Source organism: Agelaius phoeniceus, chromosome 1 (genome assembly GCF_051311805.1).
Source record: "Agelaius phoeniceus isolate bAgePho1 chromosome 1, bAgePho1.hap1, whole genome shotgun sequence".
NCBI classification, from domain to species: Eukaryota; Metazoa; Chordata; class Aves; order Passeriformes; family Icteridae; genus Agelaius; species Agelaius phoeniceus.
This window is the reverse complement of record NC_135265.1, coordinates 106,323,954-106,342,039: the sequence shown is the minus strand read 5'-3', so window position 1 is coordinate 106,342,039 and position 18,086 is coordinate 106,323,954. Positions and strand designations below refer to the sequence as shown.

Here is an 18,086-nt window from a genome sequence, read left to right as displayed (position 1 = left end):
ATCAATGCACAAAAAAGTCTATGGACTTCACTAGGGTTTGCGATACAGAACTGCCTAACGATGCACAAATTCTTAAATAGTGTTAAGTTCTTGTTTAGTTGCATATTTCAAATATCTGCTTGACGTGTGATTGCTTGTGCTGGAATGTTTAGAGCAGAAATGTAGCGAGAGCTCTGAGGGGAGATTGCGCAATCAAAGAAGCTTCTCAGAGTTGATTCCTTGCTTCAGTTGTGCTCAACTTCCCATATTTTTTGTTTTGCAGATTGGTTAGCATGTGACACTAAGGAAAGACATTGCTTTACAGATCACTAATTCAGTTTCTGCAGAGTTTTTTTAGCATAATTCTTTCATAATCTTAATTTCTGGACTTCTCTCATGGCTATTTGCCTCTAATTGTAGAAGTGTTTTGACTTGTAGAGTTTTAGGGAAGAATTTCCCTTTTAGTGGTGGGGAAGGGGAGATTTTGTGCAATGTTTCCAGACTGCTAGAAAAATTATGATGTTCCCACTCTTTCTTGAAAAGTTATTCAATTAATTGTCTGTGCTCTGTTAAAAAAATTAAGTACTTTTGTTCTCAGCATCTGTTTCCAGTCCCCAGATTCTTTTTCTGTGGGGTGGCTTTTATTACTCCCAGAGGGCTTTTTTTCATTGATGCACCTTTTTAGAGTCTTTTTTTAAAGCATAATTATTGAGCTAATATAATCTCCAAGACCAAATTGTCCAACCTAAAGAGAGAACTTCCCTTTTTATTATTGTATAGTTTATTGTTTATGTCTGTTGTTAGCACTTAGTTATGTTTGCAGCAAACATAATCCAGGTCAGGTGACAGCAGGTTCAGTATGGCTGCTAAGGTATTGTTGCTTTACAGAAAAATTAGTATCCTTTCCAGTGACTTATTATATTGCACACCTTGATGGTAATATTTTTTGTTTGTTTGTTTTTCATAGCAGAGGTATCGCTTTTCAGGCAAAAGCATGGTGGGAGAGCTAGAAGCAGCAATTTAAGCTGTTGATGGGAGAACTTAGGGTAGTTTTAGTGTAATGTAAAGCTAAGAAATCTAAAGTTGCTTTATGTATTTGACAGCTTTTACAAGAGCTAAAGCAATTTTACTGATGTTGTTTCCAATAACTCCTGTGAACGTGTTGGTGTCTTGCTAATTCACATCTTGCCTGAATGACTAAGCCTTACTTTCTGAAGTCAGGTTTCATGGATACCTGGAAAAAATATGGGAGGCAGACAGCAATTTCCTAGGCAACAGATGTGGAGGGGGTTGTGTTTCTTTTGGTAAATACCACTATTTCTTAATGGAGTTGTGCAGTTTCTTTTCTTTTGTTGAAGTCTTTACTTGACTCCTTGCAGGTTGCTGCAAAAGAAGCCTTTGACTTTTGAGCTGGGACTGGACCAGTTTGTCTTCATTCTTTCCTATCTCTGATCTGTCTTTATACATTTTGTCGAAGGGAAGTTATGTACCAGTATTTGCATCCATAGTGTTAATTTTTATCCACGTTACTTTTGCTTTCTAATGAGCGTTTCTTAGAGTGTTGACTCCCATTGATCTAAATTGGTAGTTTTGAGTGTTTGTGTTTCAAATGAAAAGGCTGGGAGTCCCAAATCAGAACAGCAGATCTCTCTGCTGCCTGTGGAAGAATCTGCCCTCGCAGGATAACCAAGGAAGCTGTGGGCACCTCAAAGAGCGTTTGCTGATATAATTTACAAATGATGTTTGGCTTAAAAAAAAAAACCAAAAAACCAACCAACGAAGTAGTTATCTTATATCTTAGTTGAGGGAACAGGGCTTGCCTTATATTTTTGGTTAGCACCATAACTTTGACGAGTGGAAAGGATGTGAAGTCACTTTTTTCCACTGTGAGGTATTTCTGTGGATAGTGTGTCAGGTTGTCTGCTCATCTCCAGTTGCAGTTGTTACAGTAGCTGGGAACTCTAGACCTGTGAAGCATTTCCTAATGCCAAGTGCTGCAGGGGCTGTGGAATGCTGCTTCCATGGTGATAAACATCAGTCACTGCTCCTGACCAGGACTCCTTCTTCTTCTAACACTATTTTAATATATATGTTTTAGGTGTACTTGTGTTAATCACATTTAGTACAGTTTTCTGGAAAAGGGCCATTTTAACAAGCTGTACTTATGCTTTATTTAATTCTAGTGTTAGTCAAACGTGGTTTGATAAATCATTTAAACCTAAAGTAGGCTATCTATTTTCTTATTTTCTACACATTAAAGTATAAAGAATCTCTGTAGCCTTTCAGATAGTTCTACAACTGTGTTAGTCTTTTTATGTAAAGTATTGTTTTCATGGTAGAATGTGCCACATATGGTATAGAACCTTTGAAGTTTGTAAAACTTATCCACAGAGCATATTAACCAATGCAAGTGAACCTTTTTTAAGGAAATGAAGCTGCAAAGATTCAGTGGTCTCACTTGCTGTGAAATGAATCAGTATAATTTGACTTAATGGCAATCAGGTTTTACTCCCATTTCACATCTTCCTGAACTGTTTTCAAATTATATGGTACCTGTTTTCTGCCTAGATTTTGCTCAATACATTCTTGGTGCTGTATTGGTCTATGTTCTTCATCATCCTTGAAGACACTGTTTTCTCATCTGATAGTTGTTCCTAAAGATGCAATACTAAGTGGAACTAATTCTGATGACAAATTGAAATAATAAAGCAGTAATGTAATAAATTGAAGTTTGGATGTAAAGACTATTGACCACAAGAAATAATGCTATTGTAGTAAAATTAATGTTGTAATATAATGTTAGAATTTGGAGTGGAAAGAAACACCCACTCAAATGCATCTTCTGGAATGCATCTTCAAACAATGTCAGTTTTCCATAATTTTAGGCATAAAATAGTCTCATTGATAGATGTCATTCAGAACAGATCTAGTGACTGACAATTTCTCCATCTAGTCAGTGGACAGAGAGGGGCTCTGGTGTGAAGGATCTATGGCTTAGCCTCTGTTTTAGCAAAAGATTGAGGCATGTGGTGGGTGCTAGCAGTACTCCTGCGTGCTTACTGTATATTGGTTGATTTCACAGATTTACAATACATTTTGTTTTAGTTTATTTTAGGAGATGCTTCAGGTGGTAAGATCCATTGCTGGAGTGATGAAACAGCAACACCCAGAAGTGCATGTGAAAAAAATTACTACTTGTATGTGTATCTGTCAGTAGACTTGTACCTGACGTTTCCTAAAGTGCTAATATGGATATAACAATATTGAGAGGCCTTTTGGCTCTGGTGTTGGTTTCAGTGGGTATTTTGATGTATGTGTTTGTGTATATCAGTATAATTTGAGATATCTGTATTGATTTATAATGTGGTGAGTCATGTAGGAAATGTATATTCCAGGAATTTGTCAATGCAAGTGTTGAGCACCTACTGTTTGAGCAGAAGGCAAGTACATGTACTTATACCTGGGAGCACACAGAATGTGGGTGAAGTTTGCAACTACACTTGAAATAACCCTTTAAAATGGTCAAAATGAAAGCAATAATCCATACTGCTTTCAGTAATGCTGCCTTGAAGTTTCAAGATCTCTTTATTTAGTTGTTAAATCTTCACCAAGTCAAACTCTTTGCTCTTTATTGAGTTAACACCCCAGCCCCCCCAATATTTCTGTTTGAAAGGCTATCTGTTTGAGCAAATTTGCAAGAACTCCTAGGAGTATTGCTGGATACGAAGGAGCAAGGAGCTCTGTAGAGTTCTGTCGTGCTGGGTGATGAATCAAGGGCCTTTTACCCAGGCTCACATGTCAGTTTGTGTACTTTGCCTGCTCTAACAATTTAATGAAAATTCTTAAGTGAAGTGCCTTAACTCTGTCTACATTTTCTTGTCCACTTAAAAGATGAAGTGTTAAATTGCAGTTTTCTTTTATTTGGACAGCAAAATTAATGAGCGTGATTAACTTAAAACTTAATGGGATCTTTTGTGTATTTGATTAGAGATTGCCAATAGTGCTACATTTATCTTAGTTGACCAGAGAATTATGTACGACAGGATGTTATTGTGAATTATGATGAACAGGTGCAAAACAAGGTGAGTCAGGTTTGTTGATTTGATAGTGAGGGGGGAAGATCATAGTGCTATAGGGATAGGAAAATGGCTACAATACAGAGAACCAAAATAGGGATAGGTAAGAGTTGTAGATTTTAAGGCTTACTTTTGTCTCTTGAAAAAAGGAAAAGTGGCAAAGAGTTTAAACTAGGATAACTGCCAGTCTGTCCAAGAAGTGCAAATTTTGTATGCTGGTAATACTCATTAGGTATTTTTTTAGTGCTTTGAATGCTAAATAAATAGTAAAATAATTAAGTGTCTCAATAACAAAGTTTCAACTGAATTTCATGTATTTTTACTTGTGTAGATGATACTGCATCATAATGAAATGTGTATAAATAAAATTTCAAAATATAGAAATGCTATAATTGTACCCTGATAATGTCGATCATTTATTGCATTTTCTACTTCATATCACTTATGAATCATGAGATATGTTTTGCTAAATTGGAATTGGTTGATAGTGTATATTTTAAAATATCCCTATAAAATTATATTAATATTAATTCATGCATTTGAATGAAACCAGCATTACAGAACTGTAGTAAGTTTTGAGATTAGGGAATGTAGTTGCAGAGTGAAGAACTCTAGTATAGTCATAGTGGTACTGGCAGTTTGATGCATTAAAACTTTGGAAGTAGGTATAGATCAAAATTTGGGAAAAATCCAGTTAATGTGAGACTGCTTAGGACAAACTGAAGAAAACCAGTCCATTATAGATGAATCTAATGAAAAGAAGTTAGCATAACAACCTGAGAAATTCAGCGTTAAGAGATTGTGTAGTTAATATATGTGTTATTGGTAAGTTTTGTGTTACAGCATTCTGTATTTTTAGAACAAGTGAAGGGAAAGTAATGGCAAAGGCAGTTGGGCTTGGCTACTTGTATGAATAGATGAATAGATGGAAAGCGGGTGATCTGTGTATTCAAAACAGATTGGTAATGAAGTTTAACAGGTGTATGGTATTTCACAGTCACAAGGGATCTAAAATGGTGAATAATGATCAATTAATGATGGCAGAGCAGTAAAAATTAAAGATCTAGCAAGATCAAAGAAGAAATTAATAATTTGTGCCTGGCTGATTAAAAGTGGTAGGTAAAATTCATCTTTGAATATTGATTGAGTACATGGGAGAAAAACGTCTCATCTTTACTTATGTTGAACTAGCTTTGATTTGTAATGCCTGGTTTTGTAAAAGAATCAATCTAGTACACAGTGACTATAAAAACTAAGCAGATATTTCAGTGAAGAACTGAAAATATTATGAAGCACAGAACAGGAACTGTTGTAATGCATTGTGTACTTAGGGTGTGCTCACAACTTAAATACAACATGCAGTTTATCCATATGTGCCCCTGCCCCAGTTAAAAAGTACATGGTGGAAATAACAAATCACCAGAGGGTGCTGATGGTGGGAATTGAAATAACTTTCATCCAAGGATAATTGGAAGAGAGTTGGCCAGTGGTGAAATGCTGCAAGTGTAAAGCTGTGTCTTGGGGGAGGGGGTAAAGAGTCATTGTCCCTTTTTTGGCTGAAGAGTGGTAAGCTTGAGATGAGGTACACTTTTGTATAGCCTGTAGGTGGTGGAATTCATATCTGTGCAATGCTGTAAGAGCAAGAAACTAAAACAGAGAAAACATTTAGACAAAAATCACCAAAAAAATGTTGTCAAGAAAATTTTCATCATAGTTAGCTGTGACAGTGCCATTTCTGGCTCACACATACAGCTGAGCAGTGCTTGCTCATATCCTCTTTCCTGGACACTCTTGCTGTCACCTCCAGAGCCAGTCTATGCATCTAGATTGACCTTTGGTTTTATTCCATATAACTATACCTTTAAAACTTTTAATTATGGTGTATTAATGAACAAAATTCAACCAACAGAGTATGTTGAATTGTTGGTTTCATAAGGAAGAGCTCTGCATGTTGTAATGACTCCCTAGTGTGCCCTCTTTAAAATTTAAGGATGAAATGAGGTATTTTAAACAGATAATGAAACTACTGAATGAATGTGATATAGAAAAGACTGTATCAGGTCATGAAAGTGACTGAAGAACATTAGAAAAGAAGTTTCTTCCCTGTTCTTTTTTAATCACCTCTGAAATACTATTACCATGTAAGTGGAGGTATAAATCAATTTATCTTAGTAATCTAATTTAACTGTTACAAGGAAAATGTTCGTGTAGGCCTGAAAGCTTAACAGGAAAATTGCTCTGTAATGACAAAATAAGGTAGAACTTAGTGTTAGCTGAAAATACCTCTAAGCCACAATATATGTTTCCAAGAAGTATGGAATGTGCTGTATTTAAAGATACATACATGGCACCCAGCCAAGTGGAGGAAAAATCCATCATAAAATTGAGGCTGTCTTGTTCAATACAGTGCATGGTTGCCTGTTATAATGACATCTTGTCATCCTTTAAGAGGAGAAGAGTATGGCTGCTATAGGTCTTGATGGAAAGATGATGTCCCTTCCTTTCTGTGTTGGCAAAAAAGTCAGATGACATATTGAAAGACTGACCAAGATGGAATGAAGAAAGCTGAGAGATGAGCTATCTCAGCAAGCCACTGGCAATAATGATCATGTCTCACTTGGACTTAACCCTTTCTCTGCAAGGCATTATTTCTACAACTCCATAGTATGTTCCCATCTCTCTGACCCGCTCCACTTTGAACCGCACTCACTCTGAGCTTGTGTACTCCTCCCTGTTTGTCCACTAATGATACCATTTAAAAATAGCTGTGCTTCCCTTTGTGCTGGGACAGCTTGTAGTGTTTTGCAAGTTCTTCTGCTTTAGCTAATGTAAGTAAAGCTGTTTCATGTTTTGTGTTGTACACGAGGTATCCCAGGTATTTTACTTCCATTAATTATGATTCCATAAAATTGCTTTAAGCTTAGTCTTGCATTTGGAGTCTGACACTAATACCAAGGCCTTTTTTTTCTTCAGAAACTAACTTCATTTTAAGAAAACAATTATTTTGAGAGTTAAGGATTTGCAAGTCTCTTAATTGTAGAATATCACCCATCCTTACCTTTTTTAATGGAAGTTTTGAACCGGGTTAGTTTATTCTCTGGATACTGTAGTGAAGAGAAGCTGATTCTTGAAGAGCCTTTTAAATAAGCAATTCTTGGCATGTAGCTTCCTTAGATATTGTTTGCATGATCTTGAAATACGATTTGAAATTAATGGAAGATCAAGAGCTTAAATCTGTATTTCAGAGTTGTTTAGTTAAGTATTTTAATTGATAGAGTTGATATCTAAGAACTGGAAGGTGAAGAACAGAACAGGAAACGTTGTATATGGTGAATTCTGAATTAAACAGTATTGAAATTTGCTTTTGCATGTTAAAAGTGAATTTGTATACTTTTTCCCATCTTTAAATTAAAACTTTAAAAAAGAATACAAAAAAATACCTAACGTGTCTTAGACACCAAGGAAACTGTGACCTTTTCTGTACTTTATGATTCTTTAGTCATGGACTTATATTTTAGTATTTTGAAAGAAAAAGTATGATACAAAAGTAAGATTGATGTTATGAGTTTAAACATATTGTCATTTTTTGTATGTTTTTGCATTTGGTGGTTAAAATCTCCCTTCCTATAAAGAAGAAGACTGAATTTTGCCTTTTGAAGCAAGCCCTGAATTGAAACAGAGAATTGCACAACCCCAGAGCCAACCAGGATTTGAGAATTTTGTGCTTCTGCTTGGCATGGGTCAGTTTTGTGTTAGCTGTGGACCTGGACAGATAAATTGACTCTACGCATTGGAAGGCTTCACAGCAGATTGAACTCCAGATTTTGATAGTTCATTGCCATCTCTAATTTGCTTTCAAAAATCACTGGATGGGACCCAGCAGCCTCCTAGCTGGTGTTTTCCTACTGCTTCACACAGCATGGAGATAAATGCACAGAAGCTGCTGGTGGACTTTGTACTGCTGTGCAAGCAGTTATCATGGTTCACCCTTAAATTTATTCAACAGAACCAGAGAATTTAATTTTTTTCCTGGATTTCCTGGATATTTACCATGTGTCTTTGGAAAAGGTGTCTTTTAGTAGTTTGCAAAGTATTTCTCACCAAATTAGTTACCCTACCTTCATAGCTTTATTTCTGCATCTGTCTTGAGTCCAAATTGTTGTTGGCTTCTTACTCTATTATTTCTACTACAGACTGGTTTAATGTTGTTTCCTTGCTATTTGCTTTCTTTTTTCATCATCAGTGTCAGTCCAAAAAGATGATCCTTTAGTGCACAAGATGCAAAAGCTGACTTTATTTTAGAGAAGTGACTTACTGTGATGCTTTTCTTGATTTGTATTATTTTCAGTTTAGCATTTCTTAGTTCAAAATGAGCTATTGCAGGCAGAGGTAGCTTAAAAACGGAATATTTTTATGAAATTGACAATTTTAATAATATCCAGCCTTTAAAGTGATTCTGATTATCCTTGCAGGTACCCGTTTTCAAATTCTAGCATGATTTTACTGCTTATTCTTATTATATCTGAAGTAAATAATTTCTATCTCACATACTTTAAAACTGAGGACTGCGAGCCAAGAAATAATTTTGATTTTGATAGCACTTGGGATTTTTTATAGTTAAAAGTCAGTTGTGAAGACTGAGGTGAAAAATAGGTTTGAATTTGAAGTGAAAGATTAAAGACTAATATTTCAGTCTAAATCAAATGTGTTCTCCACTATATATTCCTGGAAAATAGGCTTTCAGAAAGCTTATGCTCTAGCTTTTGTTCAGGCATAGTTACTTGATATACTTAGCAAAGACTGATGGATCGGTTTTCAATCCTGAAAAAAGGATAGGAAAATCCTTTTAAAAGCTGAAAGCAATCAAATTAGGTCTAGTGAGATCTGAACAGATCAGATCAAAGATATGTCTGGTCTAATATCTCACTCCAAGCAGGTTAAAAATAGGTAACATAAACACCTAGCTATGAATGGACAAGTAAATAGCAGTACATCTCTTGCATGCTTTGGTAGCATCCATCAATTTGTATTTTAAGACCTTTGTCTCTGTTTTTGCAGTTGTCATTTAGGCTTACCTGAGGGAGAGAGGACTCCCTAATGCGCTTTGATTCTTTGTTACAGAATTCTTAGAATACTTGATCATTTTCAAGTCAAAGCCATATCTGTGGTTTTCAGCCAAAAAACTGGGTTTAGTCTTTCTCCAAGAAGATGCTACCCACTGAGGAGTCATTTATACCTATTGACAAACTTAGACTTAAACTGTAACTCACAAAGTTCACAGCACTTAAAGACACCTTAAAACTCTCTCCTTCTTTGTTGTATTTTTCTACTGGGTTTTCTGATTGTGTTTGGTTTGCTTTTGTTTATAGGGATGTATGCTGCGGTAGTAGTGCCAGATGGGCTTGTGGTTGTTTGTTTCTAGATTTAAGTAGGAATGTATAAAGACAACATCTTGTTCATGAGAATTCACACTGAATTCAATGGATAAAATGCAGGGGTTTGATTCTGTGAATTAAATTGCCATCTTTGTCCTATTTGCCAGTTGCCATTTCATGTTCAAGTGCCTACTGTGTGATGCATTGTGACTTTTTAATATTACTGAACTTCATTAGAACTGCTATTCTTTTTGTATTTGGAAAAAGTAATTATTTTCATGTAAGTATGGAGCTAATTAAGGTAATAATACATAGAAGCACATGGAATTAAATTTTGATGAGTCCCATGGAAGTGAAGGAGTAACAGCTGTTTCACATAACTGCTACCAGTCATTAAATAAATGTGAATGATTTCATTTGCATGGAAGATTGATAGGGACAACTGTTTTTTTTAACTTGGCTCTTTAGTTAGCAGCATGTGTAATTATTTTTTCAAATACTTAATTTTGCTTGTTGTTTTGTTTGTTTTTTTTTCAGGATGGATTAGATGCTTTGGTATATGACTTGGATTTTCCTGCCTTAAGAAAAAACAAGAACATTGATAACTTCTTAAACAGGTGTAAGTATTTAATGTTTAATTTACTAAATAACAGAAGTCTGTAATATCAAAAAGAAAACACCTGTTCTAGCTGTTTGAAAGGCAGCTAGGGGTTTGGAGTGCATTGAGTTTTTGGGTGCAAGAGTCCTATTTATTGGGTGCAAGAGTCTTATTTATTTATTTCCCACTGAGAAGTGACAGCTGCCTATGCAAATCTCATCCCCAGCAATTGAGTGTCCAATCTGTTGCCCCTGTAAATGGCCTTGTCTGAAGTGGCACAAAGCCTTTTAAGAGAAAGGCCTCTTGTCTTTGTTAGGGCAACTCCCTGGATTCCCATAACTTGTTTTCTATTTCTATGTACTAGGATATCATAAGCAATTAACAGTAAAATGGGATAGGGATGTGTACAATGCCATGGAGTCATATTAAATATTTGTTCGCTAACAGAATCAGAGCATTATTTTGTAAGCTTTTGGGTTTTTTAGTATAAAAGGTCTCTTTTCATGAAAATCTTGTACTGTGTAGCTGATGCATTTACTTGTGTCTGCAGCTGATGTGTCTGCAGAATTCCCTTCATTTAGTTTGTATTTTTCCACTGCAAGATTTCCTACACATTATACTCTATAAGAACATTTTAAAATAGTAAAGTTGATTTTTAAATAGAAATAATAATTCCATAATTTTCATAATTAAAAAGTCAAGATACAACGAAAACCCCAGAAAAGGCATTTATGAATCAAAACTTTTCTGAAGGCTGCTAAAATGGCAAATTCTGAATATCGTGGCAGAAATGTTTGCTGATTGAAGACTTGTTTCTGCCTGTAGACTAAATGGGCAAAACTTGAAATTAAGCTAATACTGTTAAATTTTTGCAGATTTAAGCAATTCCATTCAATTCTATAATAAATGTTTTTTGTGATAAATATAAAGTAATTTGACTAAAAGAATTTTTGTCTTTGCTTTGAAATTTACGTGGAGTGGTTTTTTTTTGGAGTGGTGTTTTCAAATGGTTTATTGGGTGCAACTGTAACCTGTGATAGTGAATTTGTGGTGATTATTTTACATTTATCTCCATTTGTGTGAATATTTGAGTCCACTAGATCTGTTTGATGGCTCCTTTGCACGTAAGCTGGTTACTGAAAGCGTAAGCTCAAATGTTCTGTTTAACTTTTCACAGTTCAAACTGTATTGATACCATATGCTGAGTTACATGCTCATTTTGTATACTCAGTTATTTATTGAGAAGGTGTGGTGAAACTCTTGGAGAAAAGAGAAGTTGTATCAGGCAAAGGAAATATTCATTGCAACAGATAATTTGAATGTAATTTTTATGAGTAGTGAAATCATTAGTGTGTCTCAAAAAGCTTCACTTTGGCAATAGGGGCTGAGTGAAAGAAAACTTTTACATTTACAACCTGATAATGAATATCTTTTAGGTATAAATTATATACTGTGTAAGATGTGACCTGAAGTAATCTGAAGGTGGAGAACAGAACACATTAGTTCCCTTCAAACTGCCTTTGAAACATTAACTTGCAGTGTTTGCTGAAATATGAAAGCAAGCTGTGGATGTGTGAGTAGTGGCCTTAGAGAGAACTGTGAAGTCTTAGTTTGCCTTGAATTTCTATTAAAAAAAATAGACATTTTCATGTTTAGTTTATTTTATTTAGTAGGAGACTGTTTAAAATATCTTTTTGCAGTATCAGCTGCCTGGTTTGCAGCACTATTGCAGGAATTTAAAATAAATTTCTAGATGGTAAATAAAATGGGAGTTTGCTTCCTTTATTTTGTAGACTGATTGCCCTATGAACTACTCCTTATCCCCTGTTTACTTCTCCCTAATTTACATTGAATATTTGTGGAGCCTCCAAAATCTGCCTCTACCAGCTGAGGTTGTGAGGATGATTTTTGCAAATGTAGAACCTTATTGTTTCTCTACCATTTAGAATTAAAGGAATGAAGAAATGAGTATTGCAGGTATCTGAGAGCCCTGCTTTGCAGTGGTGACTCAGTTTATTTCAAGGCAGCATCTGAGCCTATACCCAAAGTTCAGGGCAAGTTGGGAGAGGGTGATTTTGCCATGGGAGCCACCCCAGCTGTTCATACAGCATAAACTGGGCAGGTCCTCCACTGGTCCTGGGAGATAAGGAACTGCCTATTGAAGTCTATTGCAGCCTGATAAACCTTGTTTAACAGATCTAGAATATGGAGGTCGAATTTCCAACACTGTTGTTACTCTAACATGGTCTCTGAAAATAACTGAGTGTTAGTATGCATCTCAAGCAGTAAATTTCAATTTGCAACTGATCAGAAGCTTGGCTTACATGATTTTAAAATCCTTAGCTTAGGTTGCTCTTCAGATGTATTTTCCTTAATTCTGCTTTGTCCAAAGGGCAATGCTTGTGATTGAATACCATTTAAAGGATTTATATTGTGCTTAGGCTTTTTTGTTCAGAAGAGGTGAACCTCCTATTGTGAGATTACTAGGGAGGAAGTTAGCAATAGCTAGAAAATTGCTGTCATGAAAATTGCTGCATTTTAGTTCTGCGCAATCTTGCTCCTCCTCTTCTGTAAGCCAGTTTTTACCAGGGCAAATAAGGCAATGCATTATTTGTTGGAACTACTGAATATTTTGATCCCTATGTGGAAGAATTTGTCAGAATTTAAAATTTTGCTATCATTTACCGGAATAAGCCTGTGTTATGCTGAATTGTAAATGGTTGCTTTACATTAGATAATAATGCTGCAGAGTATTTATTCAAACAGAACTATGTTTGTTCCTCTTGAGGTAATAAAATCTTACTGAATTTTTATTTTAGATAGGCAGCTTTTGTTTTAGATTGTGGCCTGTGTAGGTAGAAATCTAATGATAATTTTCTGTCAATTGTTTTCTTAGTTTTTAGTGTATGAACTTAAAATATCTTATTTCTCTTCCTTTCTCTTCCCCTGTCCTTACTTCTCTCTAAATTTTGCTTTTAGGCCTAGAATAGTATTTTTGAAAATAAAATACCATTGCATTATTTTTTTATTAGAAGCATATCTGTTTTAGTAGAACTTCCTGGCTTTTAGAAATACTAAAGCATGAAGCTTTTCTACGTAGTCTCATGCCAGTGTTGACCCACATGGATTAAAATAGACTGTTTTAATCTTTTACCAAATTTGGAATTAGAATTAGAATATCTGCCCACTGGGAGTTTGTAAATTATTCTAGTTTATAGAATGACAGGTTTATATAAATAATTGCAGTGATTCCCACTGCATGTTTTAAATTAAAATCTACTTTTTTTGAGTATTAGGAATCATGAAAGTGCAGAAAAGCATAACTTTTTTTCAAAAAATATTTTTTCAAGTGTCTTGTAGTGTATTTTCTTATACACTTTCCCAGCTGTGTTGCATATTTATTCAGAAATAATATTTTTATACTGATCAGCTTGCAAGCAGGATCATGCTGGATATGAAATTTTTGCACTTTTTTATTTTTTTGTAATTATTTTAAACAAAAATTCTAAATTAAGATCTCCTGTAATAGGATTGTACAGCAGAGTCATTGCATTAGGTTATATCAGGGTTATATCAGGTTTTGGTAACTGGTTGTGAGAATAAGGTCATGCATTCTTGCAGAGAATTTTTCAATGGCAATGCAGGTTCTTTGAGCAGCAGCTCTTCTAAAAACTATGAAAAATTGAAGTTAGACAAATGGTTTTAATTAAGTTGACTATATATGAAATGTGAATTTTGTTCCATGTAGATAAAGACACAGTAAATAAAATGAGAGATCTGCGCATGAAAGCTGAAGATTATGAAGTGGTGAAGGTGATCGGTAGAGGGGCATTTGGGGAGGTTCAGTTGGTAAGTTGAGTTTCTATTTGTACATTTGAATGTATTCTGCAGTATTTGCTCATGCATCTGTTTCTCAGTGTAGTGTTCAGAAGATACAGTCTTAAATATTAAAGCCTTTGGCTCAGTGAAATTTTATTCCTTTACAATTTATGGAGATGTTTTTGAAAATGCCCTATTTCAGTCGTGTCCAATTGCACAAGTACTTGTTTTGCACTGTAGTCTTCTCTCTTAAAATGGAATGTGTATTACTTATAATCAAGAAAATTAGCCTTTACCACTGTTTACATGGACACTTGAAGAAGTCTTAAGGGCTAGAAGAGTTTCTGCCAGTTCAGGGACTACACCAGATTTTTGTGGACATAGTTCTCACAGATGAGAGATGTGTGTTGTTTGTGATAGGTTAGCAGCCAGGCTTGTTAATCCTGCTTTATTTAATCGAGTGCTGGTGGGAGAAACTGGAGATACAGCAGCAAGTATACACATCTGCTAATGAACTCTGGAAAATGCTTATAGTTTTAACTTTATGGTGTTTAACATCACTAACTGGCGATAGTTGTCCTTTTAAAGGCACATACATGCAGATTATGTGACTCCTATGCTTATGGACTTCTGTGTTGAAAAGTTCTAGCAAGTATTTTAAAAGTGATGCATTGTCAGATATAATTATTTTGTGTATGTACAGTATAGAATCCTTTATAGTAATGTGAAGAGTCTCATAAAATGTGTTAAATAGTAAAGCAGGAAAAGTAATGTTTTCAGTGATGTTCTTCATGTGTTAATATTGCAAACTAATATGTTCTGTGTGTCACATATGTCTTCATAGGTAAGGCATAAATCCTCAAGGAGAGTGTATGCTATGAAACTTCTGAGCAAATTTGAGATGATAAAAAGATCTGATTCTGCATTCTTCTGGGAAGAAAGGGATATTATGGCTTTTGCTAATAGTCCCTGGGTTGTTCAGGTAAAGTGATACTACTTTTAAAATATTGTCATTATAGAATAGTTTGGTTGCAACACTGCATGACCTGGAATTACACGTTTTGAAGTCTCTTTTTTGTTTTTTTTGTCTGCTAGGGTGTACATGACTAAGATAATAGCAATTTTGTATAGCAATGCTATACAAAAGAGCATGTATAACACTTGCTTCAAACTGTATTTGGTCACATTTACATGATAAACTATTCTCTTTATTATTAAAACTCTTTGCCAAATATATTTTGGTGCATCTGCTCTGTAGTAGTTATTTGGATCATCCAGCATACCAGTAAGCATACCAGCAAGAGGTACTTAAGACAGAGCTTCTGTAAATTCTAATTTCTGTGTGTATCTTTGCAAATTATGCCTGCTCTGGTTATTTTTTCCCCATTTCAGTGTTCTCACTGACAGTTTCTTGGGAGGCGCTGCTGCCTTTGAAGTTCTAAGGAACATGCCTGAACCAATCATTGAGCATTGTGTGTGCACATGTCATCTTGTTAATTTAAACTGTTCTTACCCTTAAGCATATAAATTCTTCTGTGAGGCTGGAATGACACAAACTCATTCAAGATTTACCCAAGTCAAATGGGTAACTGCTTTACTATCTGTCTGGGTGTGATTGTGCAGAATAAAACTTAGGAATTTCATCCAGTTTTAAGTAAAGAAAAATCTGTTTGCACTACTCATGTTGAACAGAGGGAAACTTAAAAGAAATATTTTTATTGTTTAAAGTTTAGGCTCATTTTCTATATAATAAATAAATGTTGACAATAGAAAAATAAACATTTACTGATAATACAAATAGAATCGGGCAGATGTTTGCAACGGAGTAATTTTATCTTTGTATATGGGTCCACTAACATCCCAGTAAGAAAGAAAAAACATTTGTCTAAATGTAATGAGCTTTCTTTGAAATGATCTCAAAATTCATTGTAGCAAATTCACTAATCATAATTTGTAACCAGAACTCTACTTTTTCCAGGGTAATATAAGGGGATGGAGGATCTGGCTCTAGAGGTTAACTTCTTTTAAGGAGGTTTGCTGAATAATGCAGAGTTGCTGCAGTTATTGTAGCAATTCTGTTACTTTGGAAATCAGCCTACACAGATATGCCCTTGATTTGCCAACAAGCAAAATATTAAAGATAATTGGAACATAACTGGCTTATTTTTTGGTTTTGCTTTTTTGCAGTTATTTTACGCATTCCAAGATGACCGTTACCTTTACATGGTGATGGAATACATGCCTGGTGGGGACCTTGTGAATTTAATGAGCAACTACGATGTTCCAGAGAAATGGGCAAGATTTTATACTGCTGAAGTTGTACTTGCATTAGATGCAATTCACTCAATGGGTTTTATACACAGGTGAGAAAGAAAAAGATATTACACAGGGTTGTTTATTTCCCGATGCTGCCAGAATTACTTCAGTTCAGGCAGTTTTAAAATTCAAGATACTACTTCTTTATTGTTATTCCATAATTATTCCATCTTAGAAATTGAAAAGTTCTTGCCATCAGAAACTGTAAGTTTGAGGTGATATAGTCAAAGTAAAGGTTTTCAGCAGGCTGATGTTCTTCAGTTTGGGGAGCAATACAATTGTCCCACTTTACTAGGAGGTAGCTAGAATAAAAATGGTGTGAGCATGTTGGCCTCAAAATGGTTCTTTTCTTTTGATTAGAAAAAGCTGTTTAGGGAATTTGATCACAGTAGTATCCACTGTTAGGAATTAATTCTCTGCTAGGCATTTGAAGCCTCAGTGACCCATTAAACAAGAATCTGTGAACAATGTGAGGAAAATCTCCCAGCCATATGTTTTCTTGTGAGGGGCAAGATGGAAAATTGAGATGCAGAGCAAAGAGCAAAGGGACTTGGATTAGTTTCATGTTATGTACTTGCCCTAAAGTGAAATGTAGTCTTTTCTTGGATAGGTTGAGAAGTTTTCTTTTTGATATTTGAACTTGTATCTATTTCTAGCTTTTAATTATACTAACTGGGAGCAGAAGAATAAAGTTTTCAACAGAAAATACAGGAAGAATTTGAGTAGTGTGTAGTATACACTATAGTATATACATTTTCAGTTTGTAATTTGTTCACAAGATCAGTATTAACACGTAAGCTTTTGCAAAAAAGGCTGACACAAAGCAAAATAAACTACTAATCCATTGCTTGAGTAGGATCTAGAGCATCATTAATTATGTAGCTATGCTGCATCTAATGGGTACATTATCTGGCTGAGTGAACCATTTGTACGTGTGTATTGCAAGCCTTAGAAAGCAGGCATTAGAAGATGCCAGCAGCACAGAGAGGTTTTTTCATGAAAATTTAGATTATTTTGACACCAGGAGATTTTTTTTTAAATTTGTTTTCCCCTGCAGTTAATCTGTTCAACTCTGATGAATGAAAAGGAACTTAAGAAAATATGGGCCTACTGCTTAATGGGTCAGGGGCTGAGTGACAAAGGACATGGGGATGGCTGAGGCTGCTGCCTTTGCCCAGCCTTCATTGATAAGGTCTTCTTTCAGGCCCCTTGGGTCCTGTGCCCAGTGGCAGAGCTTGGGAGAGGAAAGCATTGCTCTGGCACAGGAAGATCAAACTGAGTCCCAGTTGTGCAAACTGGATATACACATGTCCAGGGCACATGGTGGGACATGCCATGGGTGGTGAAGGAGCTGCCAAGTAGCCTTATGATACTGTTCTCTTTCACCTTGGAAGGTGAGTGGGAATTAGGAGATTCCAGATGACTGGAAGGAAACAAATGGCACACTTGTCTCACCCCAAGAAGGGCTGGGAGGAGGCAGTCAGAGCAGCTGAAGGCTAGCTAGCCTAAGAGCAGTTGGATTAAATTGTCAGGAAACAGTTTTTGATCATGTGGATGGAGAGGTGATGGTGAGCAGCCTGCATGGATTTATGAAGGGTAATAGATGCCTTCCCAAAGCAATTACCTTCTGTGTTGAGATGATGGGCTTCACTGATGAGACAGAGTATGTTTGTCTTGACTTCAGCCAGGTTGTAGATGTAGCTGGGTTAGAAAGGTGCAGTTTGAACAGGCAGAACTGTCCAGATACTCCTTGAGTAGATTGTGCTGTCCAGCAGCAGTCAGCTACCAGCAGTTCCCCAGAGGTTTGGTGCCAGGATCAGCACTGTCTCTGTTCACAAGATGAACAGTGTTCAGGCAGGGCAGAAAGCATTAGTCACCAGCTGCCCAGCAGGAGTTTATAAAAAAGTGGACCAGGCTTGAAAA

At 35.7% G+C, this 18,086-nt stretch overlaps 1 protein-coding gene across 3 annotated transcripts in view; it reads left to right on the top strand.

Moving 5' to 3' along the window:
* ROCK1 (Rho associated coiled-coil containing protein kinase 1) overlaps positions 1-18,086 on the top strand; it is an 83,135-nt gene that overhangs the window by 21,439 nt on the left and 43,610 nt on the right. For 2 of the 3 annotated variants that reach the window (XR_013183936.1, XM_054636004.2), the window contains exons 2-5: positions 9,968-10,049; positions 13,777-13,877; positions 14,692-14,829; positions 16,035-16,210. Coding sequence is in view for 2 of the 3 variants with exons in the window: in XM_054636004.2 (XP_054491979.1) it covers positions 9,968-10,049; positions 13,777-13,877; positions 14,692-14,829; positions 16,035-16,210 (497 nt within the window). In the remaining variant the exon portion in view is untranslated. Of the gene's footprint in view, positions 1-9,967; positions 10,050-13,776; positions 13,878-14,691; positions 14,830-16,034; positions 16,211-18,086 lie in introns of those variants that run through there. The other variant, XM_077184760.1, reaches the window with a different exon arrangement.